We start from the raw sequence: 12,030 nt of genomic DNA on the forward strand, positions 1-12,030 counted from the left end.
CAGGAATCCATCCTGCCAGAAGTTCCAACACAGCATGGAAGCACAGCATGACACTCTTAAGCTTCCAGATATCTCCTTTTATTAAGAGGAAGTTATTTCTGACTATATCCCTGTACAGTAATATATCCCTGTACAGTAATACATCTGCTACTAATTGTTCTGGAAAGGATCTGGTCCTCAACGCACAATATCTCCAATTGCTCCGACACGCATAGGTCCCCAAGGAACAGAAGCATCAGGAAGTTACCAACTATATGGAGAAGTAATTTATTTCACAAATATAATAAAACCAGTGTGTACAAAACATGTCACAATAGACAGAATCATGCAGCACTCAAGGAACAAAAAACCAGAAATCCCTGCTCATGTACAGAAGTGCCACACCCAAAGAATGTACAGACACAGTAATTTACTGTAAATCAGTCACTTGGAAAAAAAGTAGTTCCTTAAAGAAACGAACTTCTTCACTCCAGCTCCAGAAAGAGGAGTTGCCAGAGTACTTTAAATGTAAACTCTAAAATGTGTCAGTCTTTGGGAGGTGATCTTCCAGAACAATAGGAGTCTCCACACCTCGTTAGAAAGTCTATCAAGTCCATCAGGTCTTCTCAGAAAGCACCAGCTAGTGTCTCTGGCAGGTGTGCAGTCTGGAAGTGTTGCTGGTGCTGTGGTCTCTCTGTAGCCGACACACCAGCCCATCTGCACAGTAACATCGCTGGAAGATCTCCAAACCGTGAGATCCCTTTTTTCGGTGTTTTGTACACACTTGGCCTTCCTGAAGGACAGGTTTGCAAATCTTGGACCAGAAGTGGCGTGCGCAGCACAGGCCGGTGGCACAATCCGAAGAGCGAAGGCAGACGGCACCTTCTTGACCTTGAGGAAGAAGAGAATACAGAAGAGATAAGGATACAGCACTTTCACTTATCCATAATCCCCCCTTTTTTATTATGAGCAATAACATTGGAAAAACTAGGAGACCAAGACAGCATGGAACAGTGTGCTTCCTTAGAAGTTTAGCTAGGGATTTCGTAACTAGTTACGAAAGACAAGCTTTTCCAGAAACCAGTTTATCATCATGACTAGACTCTCTCTGCAGCACCTGGGCTTTTTTTTTTTTTTTAAAGATGTATATCTTATTCATGCTGGACAAAGTCTGGCCAGCATTTTGCATGCACAGTAACTGAAACGTCCAACATGCCACAGAACCCTCTGCAAGGGTTCCACAGCAGACGTGCAATTTTGGAAAGCGTTTAAACTTCTCAGACTAAGTGGGGGATGATATTTTGCCAATTCTGCTGTTTAGAATTGTTGCAGGCCTCTTTCGTTTCAGCGTGAGATCACATGACTACTGGTACCTATTGCAAGGAGATAAGTATTTCCTTGGTGGGAAATGGGTCTCCGGGTATTGGAAATGTGGAGATATGAGGGCCCTGATTTTAAATGCATACTAAGAAGCTTAAGAAAAGGTAAGCGCACCTGTTTAAAGCAAAGGATTGAAAGTATATCACGCTGTATGAAGACAGCTCTAACTGTATGTAGAGGACAGTTCTTTCATTATCATTGGTAACAAATGATGTCACCAGTCTCCAGAGGTTTGTCACTTGCAGTGAACAGCTGCAGTAGCCCTAATGGTAGCCATACCCTGTCCACACCATATTAATCTTCATTTTCCAAGATCTACAACTCTCATCACATTTCTCAAAATCTAATTGATACACTCCACCACAGCTGCTCAACAGCAGCAACTTTACCTTTCAGATAGTGTAGTTGGGATGAAGATGTGGTTCTTTTGGGATGAGGGTACAGAGTGCCATGGTCAAAGTTCTCTAGCACCGTCTCCTCGATATCCCCAGGATGAAAGTGATCGTGTTCTGATGGCATACACATTCCTTTAAGAAAAAATAATCAAAACTTAAACACACAAAAGTGCCTAATCCCTATTATCACCCACAGACAGGTCAGGTCAAAATGGGACAGTTGACCTTGTATGGGCAGACACAGCGTATCGCCCTTGCTGAGATAGATAATTTAATTTACAAATGAAGCACTTTTAGAACACATCCAAGGATCTCCTAGTTCTGCTAGGATCATGCAAGAGCTGACAGGCTCATTTGCCACAACCAGTGAAGAGGGCAAGGTCCCCCCAGCAAGCTTAACTTCTATTAATTTGTTTAGTGCATTTTAACCTCACTATCCCTTTAAGGACAGCAGTAAGAATGGTTATTACGTCCTGCTCCATTTTACCCCTAAAATAACCCTGCGAAGGAGATGATAACTGGCCCAAGTGCCATGGAAAGGGGAAGGAGGCATTTGTACGTGGCTCTTCCCAGTCCAACATGCGAACCTTTGCAGAGAGATGATTCCACTGGGTACTTAAATTAACTTGTCTCCCTACCGAGTGCGGAGCTGACAAAGTTTATGCCCCCAAAGTTTCTAAGGTGCCACACTGATTCTTAAGGTGGCCACGAGTCGGAAGTGACTTGAGCGCACTTAGCCGGCATGCACAACCACTCAAAGGCACTACGGGGCTGGCATCTATCCCCCAGGTAAAGCCTCCAACAGAGGACTGATGGAAACGTCTCTGCCTATCTGAGCTCTGCCATTTCAATTCCACAGACTCCCGACGGGCACCGAAGCCCAAATCGTCAGATATTGGGGAGAAGCAGCGCTTTCAGGGGGGCGGGGGGGGGGCGACCTTCTCCCTCTCCCCGGTTTGCCCCACTCACCGTTGCTGCAGCGGCTGCCGGGGCAGCACATGGCGTCGCGGAGGCAGCGCTTGCGGCGTCTCCGGCACGCGAGGCAGGCTTGGCCCCCGAGGAGCCCCCCGCGGCCCGGGACGGAGCAGAACTCATCGGCTTTGCAGTCCTGGTCCCCGCGGCACGATGAAGGCTGCAGGGGAAGCAAAGGGAGAAGAGAGCGGTTGAGCCAGGAGCCGGACGCTGCAAGGAGCCGGGAAGGGGCCACGCTGGATTCCCCCGCCACCCACGTACCTGATGTGCCTCCCCAGCCGGGGCGTTGTTGCTCAAGTCCCGCAGCCCGGAGTCCCTCGGGGCGACGCTCACTGGGGAACCCGCCTCCGCCACAGCGCCCCCCGGCGGCAAGTTCTTGATGGCGTTGGAATGGAGCAGGTTGGCGCTGAACGCGGCGCTCCCCGCAGACCTCGAGAGGTGCAGGGCGGCCGCCAAAGTCAGAAGAAACCCCCAGGACCGTTCTGCTCCTAACATCTTTGCCTGAGATATCACGGTGCCGGGTTCGAATTCGAGCCACGTTGAGAAAAAAAAAGGCGGAGTGGGGAAATAATCAGCTGCGGTTACCAGAAGCTCGGAACAATGTACTTCTTGGAGCTACTACGAATCTTAGCCCGCCTGGCTGCGTTGGCTTTATACTCCCGGGAGACCTTCGCTATTCCCGCCCCTCGGGGAGGAGGGCAGGCCGCACGACCAAGGATGGGATTTCAAACGGATCCCGGGAGGGGGGAGGGGGAGGATGTCCCGGTGCTCCCCCCACCCCTCGCTAGGGAATTCGCTCATTGGATAATTATCCCAACCGGAACGGGTTTCTCACTGGCTACAACAGGATGAATGAGTGCGTGAGTGAATGAATGAATGAATTGAGACCCGGCTTCGTTTGATTCGAGTAGAAGTGCATACGTTTCTTCAAGGGACCCTGTTGACCCGCAGACTGCAATCCACATAGGCCAAGTCTATCGAAGCACCATGCGCGGCGCAATCCACAAACCCTTTGACATCGGGATTAGCCCACCGACAGAAGGTCTCTTGCTGCAAAGCTATTTCTGCCATTTTAACGCGCGCGATAAGCTAAGGAGGCTGCGAATGGTCGACAGCTGCGCGTCTCTTGATGTGCCCCAGCCGACCCCCTCCACCCTTATCTGGAGCGGGAGCGCCCAAGCCTCACAAAGGGAGCCCGTTTGCACATCAAAAGAGGCGTGTTAATGGCTCCGGGACGGGATCTTTAGAAACGAGGCGCGAGACGGGCGGGTTGTTAATTGCAATTACCGCAGAATCGGAGGGGAGGGTTTTAAAGGCGCGACTGACCTCTGCTTACTCATCTCGACCCTACGTGCGCCGCTTCCTGCCGGAGAGTTTCCAAGCTGTCATCGCGGGAAGGCTGGATAAACATCAATCAAAGGGAGCGAGGAGCAACTTTAGCTTCTCCCAGCCTACCCCCCTCAGACCATGCTAGCTTGATCTGGTGGTCACGTCGATAAGGAGACTTCTGAACGGGTGGCCCAGGGGAAGCTCGCTCTTGTACTCAGATCATTCCCAAAGTTCAAAGAGTTCTGTCCTGCCACCCTCAAAACAGCTGTTATTACACGGATGGTTGTGCCTGTATTGCCAAACTTGAGTGTATATTGTGTATATATTGCCAAACTTGAGTGTAGCTTAACCTGCATCATTCTTCCTGAGTTGCAGAAAACAAAGTGGTGGGAATCTATTACTCAAAAACTGCTTTGCTTGGGTTTAGGTTTTGAAACATTATTAATGTTGACGCCAGGGGAAATATTATCCCAAATAAAAATATGCCAGAAACAGCAATGGTTCTACAGTCATGCCAACACATCCTGTTCACCATTATATCATGGAATCTCTATAAAACTGGGCCAGTCAGCATATTATCTTAGCTTACTGATTGATCCTAGACAGAGATGGGTTTTCACCAGGGCCAGGTGTAATGTTTTCCCTTTGGCTCAGCACTAAGGCCAATTTAGTAAAACACCATATGCTGATAAAATTGGTAAAGTATGTAAAACAACTGTTGAAACTCTGGAATATATTCTTCCTCCAGCTGTTCGTACCATGCGGGACCTTGGGGAGTTCCGCAGGGCCTGTAAAACCAAGCTGTTCAACGGGGCTTTTGGGGAGACTAGCCGCTGAAATCCGCCCCTCTCTGTTGCCCTATGTGCCATCTGCTTACTTGAACATCTGCCAGTCCCCTCCCGGGGTATAATACTGGACGTCATCTGTTTAATTAATTATGGATGGGTTATTGCTGCTACTGTTTTTATTATATTTATTGTTTTAATTGGGATTATTCAATTTGTTTCTTCTTAATTACATTGTATTGTTTGTCTCGTTTGTACACCACCCTGAGCCATTTGGGGGGTAGGGGCGGTCTACCAAATCGAATAAATAAATAAATAAAATATTTGACTGTCAGAAATATGATGTGTTTAGGAAGGACTGTTCTCCACTAGCCAAACCTATTTACAACATGAAATTAAGAATGGTACAAATACTAAATTGTAACAATCTTCAAGTTTTACAAAGTGTTGCAAGATTTTTGGTGTCAGTTTTAGAGAAGTGATTGTTTTCATATTTTTATTAATATGTATGCCTAATAAAAGTTACCAGAACTGAAGGTTATGTTGCCAAATTACTTACGGTCCTGAGGAGGTTAATATGGTCTCTAGGAAAGCATGTCCGGTGGGGAATTCGGGTCAATCAGTTACTAGATCGCTTCCATCTCATTCTGAAGCTGTGCCATGATGAAGGAATTGCTCCACTGAATAACTAGATGGATTCAATGATTGACAGCATCTTGTGAGACCAGAGTACCCATCCCAGAGGCTTCCTGATGCATCTCTGGATGAGTTACTGCTCTGGTCTTGCCACTTCAATCTGTTTCTGCTTCACAGTTCCATGCACTCATGTATGATATTGTTTATCCTATCATTCTTTCTTTCAAGAAGCTTCTGTCTTGGTTCTCCCACTCACTATCAGTTTAATTATCAGCAAACCTGTGAGGTAGGCTAGGCTGAAAAATAGCAATTGCTCATTGATCACTGGGTGAGATTCATTACTAAACTGGGATTTGGACCACAGTGCTTATTGTGTTTTCTCCAAGCTCTTGTCAGTAACACACAGAAAAATCAAGAGGGGTCCCTTGCTGCTAGGGTTTTCTTTCTTTCTCTGAAAATCTGACTTCAAGAGTCTCTAATTTTAATTAAGAGGTTGAGGTAAGCTCAGCCATCAGCTCTTTGGGAAATTATGATCTGTGTTGAGTGATTATGTAGGAAAATCAAGCACTGGGATAAAAGGTGATCTCAGAATTGGAATATTCATCAGTAGGAATTTACCAACAGAACATCAGAAGTCCCAAGATTCTTCTATTCCTTGTGAAAAGTTTGGTCTGTGGTCACAGGAATCTAGTGGTGCCTTAAAAACTAACAGGATTTTTATTCCAGCATAAACTTTCAGGAACTAGAGCTCAGTTGGTCAAAATGGGTTCCAGGTCATGAATGTTTATGTTGCAGTAATATATGGTTATTCCGTTTATTCCGTTAGTTTATTTATAGACTGTTTTTCAAGTATAAAGTCCTTAAGACAGTTTACTGCACAATACATTTCTATTAAGCCAGTAACACACAAGAAAAAATCCAATTAAAATACAGAAAAAATCAATACAAATTAGTTTTCCAATAGTTCCACTACCCTTTTACATATTTTTCTTAATCTGAGGTCTTGTTAGAAAGGTACTACTACTGGATTTCTGTATATTTTTGAAGACACACAGAAGCTGTTAACTCTTGGAAAAAATTATCTCATGAATCAGGAGAACACATTACTCAACCATCTTCCTGTTGAAATTGGGATGAAAATGAATGCTATGTCTGCAGCAGTTATTTCTGAACTGGTAGTGAATAGGAGCATTCAGAATTATAGTCAATTTCAGTATCATTTCTTCTGTAATGGAACACAGGTTTGACATCATACTCTATGAATGCTTTAAGCGTGCCTACTCAGAAGAAAGTCAAATGGTGTTTCTGGACACTTACTCCCTTGCAAGAAGGCAGTGTGGAGTAGTGGTAAAGAGCAGCGGACTCTAATTTGGAGAACTGGGTTTGATTCCCGGTTCTACACATGAAGGCTGCTGGGTGACTTTGGGCATGTCACAGTTCTCTCAGAACTCTCTCAGGCCCCACCTACCTCACAAGGTTCTGTTGTGAGGAAAGGAAGGGAAGAAGTTTGTAAGCTGCTTTGAGACTCCTTACGGTTGAGAAAAGCAAGTCATCTGAACTCTTCTTCTTCTGTTTAATCTGCAGCTGGGGCAGTCTGTTTGAGCATTCCATCTTTTTAGCTATTTTGTAAGCAGTCCATCCTGGTAAATGTGGTTTCCAGCAACCTTCTAGGAATTTGTAACATTGGTATCATTCTAGGCATATTTGTGCATTGCATTAGCAATTCCTTCAATAAAAATTTGTTGTCAGATGCTATCCACTCCTGAGTTTTTGGAAAGGTATGCTTTTGACCTGCCCTCCTGTCTATTTACAAAACTAAAACACATACTGAGCCTTGAACTGCTAACTATTCAGAAGATAAGCTGTGTTTGTGTATGATTCTACATGGCATTCAAAGGGACAGCTGTGATAGAATGTAAAAAGGGAGACGGCTAGAATGACAGCGGAGAAAGACTCCAGACCAACCCAGCAAGGCACTTATGATGTTCTTCACCTTGGGCACCATATTTGAGTGGAAAGGTGGCATAGAAGTGTTGTAAACAAAGTAAAACCCAAATACTTAACAATGGCCTGTGAATCTAATCACATCCATCCAATACTGAATGGAGACCATCGTCTTTTGCAGCCCTCCATAATAATGCGAAATCCTCTGTACCGAGCATGCTTAACATAACACAGCACTCAGAATGACACAGACTAGAACAAGATACAAGCCAAATGTTGGAGCTAATAATGGCTCACCACCCGGGCTGCGAGTGTTTAGTCAATTAAACCAATTAATTCATTCAAGACCTTGAAACCAAATCTAAAAGTGTCCCTGATTAATCAGGCACCATTTTAGATTAAGCACTTACCCAGCTGCTTAGTGTGCAAGCTCAGATCTGGCCATGTGGCATGAATGTGTTCTGCCAGTGGAACAAGCAGTAAAAAGCTACGGTGAATACTCTTGTGGGGCAAACCCAAACACACCATTTCTCACGCTGGTTCCAATCCCAGAAGGGCTGCTATTGAGAATGCCCCATTAGCCACAAAGATGATGGCTGCTTTCACCACAGTGTTTCTGCTGCCCACCTGCCTTGTGCTGTCTGCCCCACTTGGATAGGCAAGTATGCAAGTCTGAGCCTGGTTTAGTTCCACCTAAACAGTTGGAAGCACAATACCCTAAAACCACAGCAAGACTTTGAGGAGATGTGATGGAGGGCATAGAAGAAGGGACCCTATCTTGACAGCATATCTAAGCGGATTTTATGCTGCCAATTTTTTATAGCTGTAGCAGAAATGGTAGATTCTAGTAATGCTCTGAGATCATTGGCATCATATGGGCAAGATCATTCCCTCAAGTGTTATAAACACCTTTGCTACTTTAAGAACACAAGAACAAGCCTGCTGGATCAGACCAGAGTCCATCTAGTCCAGCACTCTGCTAATCACAGTGGCCCACCAGGTGCCTTTGGAAGCTCACATGCAGGATGTGAAAGCAATGGCCTTCGGCTGCTGCTGCTCCCGAGCACCTGGTCTGCTAAGGCATTTGCAATCTCTTTAAATTTGCTTGCTTCCCAATGCATTAAAAAATTAACTCAAGGCATGTCCCTCGTCCTGTTTTGCTCTGTCCCCAACTGTTCTTTGTTTTAAAAATCGGAATTGTCAGGCGTCTAACCTGAAGACAAATCCTCAGTCTTGGAATTCCTGCCCATCAACCCAAATATCTGTGCATGGATTGATTGTGATTTCTTACTTTTGGTAGGGGAGCATACTTTCCATGCTCAGAGGCTCCATCTTTATTATTATGCATTCCGGGTCCCAAAATACATACAAATGAATTCTTCAGTCTGTTTACAAAATAAATATCCAACTTTGCTTGCATTACAAGATCCACCGTCTTGGTGGATACCCAAATCTGCAGCAATCCCTTGTGCTCTAGGAACAGCAGAGACAACAGAAAGAGCTGCTATGTAATTGTGGTTTTTTTTCCCATGAAGACACAAATTAAAGGACTTTATCTAGTGAACTTCATACCCAGACAAGTCCATCACAAGGGCTTCTCTGGCTGGGGACAGTCCAAGACACAGAATACAGTGTTCTTGTTTATATAAGACAAAGAAAGGCCTTTCAGTCTCACCTAGCTTCTCAAGTACAATGAGAACAAATTACCAAGAGGATAGGTGGCGGTGGGGGGAGGGGGAATACTTCTGCCAGGTTGAGTAGGTTGATTTGTACATCAAGGGCTTTGAAACAAAAGGAAATCTCCAATAAGAAGGAATTAAATTCTAGGAGAGAGAGAGAGAGTTGGAGATAAAGTAATTAGGAGGAATTGTCTGCTTCTTACATATCCTGGAAGAGTAAATCCATAGCAGAAGACAGCCCACCCACCATCACAGTGCTATTCAATGCGAATGTTGTAACACTACCTTAATGCAAAAGCAACAATAAGCTAATACCTTTATCAGGGCCACCTAAAACATCACAAAGTAGTGAACTAGCTTTCAAATGAACTAAAACGCTCCACCAGACAGGGCATTAAACAAGATGAAAAGGGGGTATGTACAGAAGGAAAAAGAGGCTGCTAGGAATGATGGAAAACACGTATCTCAAGACTTTAAACAGTTTTAAGACTAAAATGCAGACTTAATTAGATTAGAGCGTGCTAGGAACACAAAAGATTTCAAATTGTACCGAAGGCCTCTAGGACAAAGACACAATAGCTGCTATCCCTTTGAAAACTCACACACCAGCAGTCCTTTGGATCATGATTAATGGCTATCTTTCCATGAATGTGAATTGGCCAGTTAAAGACAATTGTGCCACTTACTAGTCATTTTTAATACAGTTAATTGCACCATAGTGTAAAGGACGCACACATCTTCCTCACCTGTTTTACTTGAACATTGCTACTACTAGTAAAACAAAACCCAACTTACCAATGGTTTTGTGTTGAGAATTCTGAAGTGCCTTCAGTGACCTTCTGGGTCCTGCATTATGACGTCTCATAGACTCTGCCCTTAATTCCCTCAAATCCAATCCATCCATACCACAAAGTCTACACTGGTTGTATATTCTGTATATATTCCTGCTATCAAAGCAGGGAAAAGGTGTCTTGTCTTTTTAAAGATGGTTCTTCAGCTCTCAGTTTGGTCCTGAGACAGTAAGATGATAAACATAATAATGGTCTTAAATTATGGGGTCAGTTACACCCAAACTGAAGGAGTCACATGCTCTTGGATTAGATCTTTTTTTTAAAAATCCAAACGTAAGTGAAAGCTTAAAGCCAAGTACTCCAGGTCTGAAGGACAACAGAATCAAATGAATACCACCACAAGCTAGGCATTGATTATATTATGAGACTGGTTTAAAATCAAGACAATTAAAAGTTTTTAAGGTCTTTCTTACTCAGAATCAGGATCATATAGGACTAGGATTGTCAAGAGGCAGGGTCAGTGCTGGATTTAAATCAGGGGTTTGCAACTCGCAGCTCTGGAGCCGCATGCAGCTCTTTCAGCCTTATACTGCGGCTTCGCGTGGCCTGGAGGTCGGAGGGTATTGTGGGCCTGTCCCTCCAGAACAGCTGCCACCCCCCTCTGCCCCACGGAGTAGGTGACTGCCTGCTCTGTAGGGCAGAGGGGGTTTCCCTGCCCGGCGCTTCCGCCTCCCAGCACTGAAAGGAAAGGTGAGTGGAGGTGCCGAACCGGAGGCAGCTCCATGTGGAGCCGTCTCTCTGGCTCGGTAGATCTTCGGGGCCGTGGAAAACGGGCCCAAATGGCTCTTTGGGTGGTAAAGGTTGCCGACCCCTGATTTAGATGAAGAGAGACCCTAGGCTATTCTGCTGTTGAGGCCCCTCCCAATCCCTCACAACTAGAGGAAGATGGGGTCCACAAAATGTGGTCCACTTCAGTGAAGTCCCGGAAGGACAAAATCAATACAGAAATCACTTCCAGTGTCGTGTTATCGGCTTAAGACAGTATTAGTCTAAAATGGAGTGCAAGAAAAATTACTGAAGGGTTGTTAAGAGACTACAGTGACAGCATGTGTAAGGAAGACCCACGACAGTGTCAAAAATATTATATACCTGGGCTGGAGGCCCCCTAGATTTTGAGGTCCTAGACTTCAGCCTGCCAACCCTATAGGTAAATCCAGCATTGAGCAGGGCACCTGTGCCACAGTTTCTGCATTAGAAGCAGAATTTCAGCACTTGATGCTTGCAGATAATGTTTACTGCCAGTCATATAGGTCTTATATGCAGAACAGTGCTACTGGGAGAAATATATATATATATTGTACATCAATATGAATATAATCTGGGAAACTAGCTCCCCTATTTTCAGTGGAATTTACTTGGCAAAAAATCCTAGTGAATGTATTGTCGAAGGCTTTCATGGCCGGATTCAACTGGTTCTGGTGGGTTTTCCAGGCGGTGTGGCCATGGTCCGGTGGATCTTGTTCCTAACGTTTCACCTGCATCTGTGGCTGGCATCTTCAGAGGTGTGTCACAGAGGGAAGTCTGTTACACACTGTGTCCTGTTACACAGTGTGTAACAGACTTCCCTCTGTGATACACCTCTGAAGATGCCAGCCACAGATGCAAGCAAAACATTAGGAACAAGATCTACCAGACCACGGCCACACAGCCCGGAAAACCCACCAGAACCAATCCTAGTGAACTCAGTAAGAGTTACTTCTTTATAAGTCTGGACTCACAGTACTAACAGAAGCAGATGTATTGGGGAATAATTTCTATAAGTATCACTGGAACTTGCATAAGACTATTTTTCTCCTCACAGGGCAATACAAAAAAGTTAACTCAAATGAGCCAGTGAGAGGTTCCACTCATTTAACATTTTGAATACCTGAAGTTCAAAAACACTTTCCCTATAATGTAGCCAACAAATGTTTTTACACTAAGAAAATCACAAGTATCATTTTCCCCAAAATGTGGCTTCTAAATAGTTTTTTAAACAAAAATGTATTGACTGACAAAGCTGTGTGTGTGTGTCACCAGAACTGAGCAAGAAAAGTGATGTTCTACCAGTCAAAGTGGAATGTTCCATAATTAGGTATGA

The 12,030-nt window shown here is 44.6% G+C and overlaps 1 protein-coding gene across 2 annotated transcripts; it reads right to left on the bottom strand.

Annotated features, from left to right (window-relative positions):
• Positions 1-251: 251 nt before the first annotated feature.
• DKK1 (dickkopf WNT signaling pathway inhibitor 1) lies at positions 252-4,203 on the bottom strand. Of its 2 annotated transcripts, none has more exons than XM_048506139.1 (5): positions 4,053-4,203; positions 2,988-3,227; positions 2,724-2,886; positions 1,749-1,886; positions 252-870 (listed from the first exon to the last, which is right to left on the bottom strand). In XM_048506139.1, exons 2-5 carry the CDS (start codon positions 3,219-3,221, stop codon positions 620-622), a joined length of 786 nt encoding a protein of 261 aa, XP_048362096.1. In that variant the 5' UTR covers positions 3,222-3,227; positions 4,053-4,203; the 3' UTR covers positions 252-619. The 2 variants fall into 2 exon arrangements, with proteins under 2 accessions (XP_048362096.1, XP_048362097.1); XM_048506140.1 differs by lacking the exon at positions 4,053-4,203 and adding an exon at positions 3,648-3,750.
• Between the last annotated feature and the right edge of the window lie 7,827 nt (positions 4,204-12,030).

This window comes from Sphaerodactylus townsendi, linkage group LG08 (genome assembly GCF_021028975.2).
Source record: "Sphaerodactylus townsendi isolate TG3544 linkage group LG08, MPM_Stown_v2.3, whole genome shotgun sequence".
NCBI lineage: Eukaryota > Metazoa > Chordata > Lepidosauria > Squamata > Sphaerodactylidae > Sphaerodactylus > Sphaerodactylus townsendi.

Excerpts from the sequence above, each read along its gene's own strand:
- DKK1 (XM_048506139.1), bottom strand. The coding sequence starts at position 3,221 with ATGTTAGGAGCAGAACGGTCCTGGGGGTTTCTTCTGACTTTGGCGGCC. Across the intron at positions 2,887-2,987 it reads CGGCTGGGGAGGCACATCAG|CCTTCATCGTGCCGCGGGGA; the intron begins GTACGTGGGTGG and ends CTTCCCCTGCAG. Across the intron at positions 1,887-2,723 it reads CGGCAGCCGCTGCAGCAACG|GAATGTGTATGCCATCAGAA; the intron begins GTGAGTGGGGCA and ends TTTTTCTTAAAG.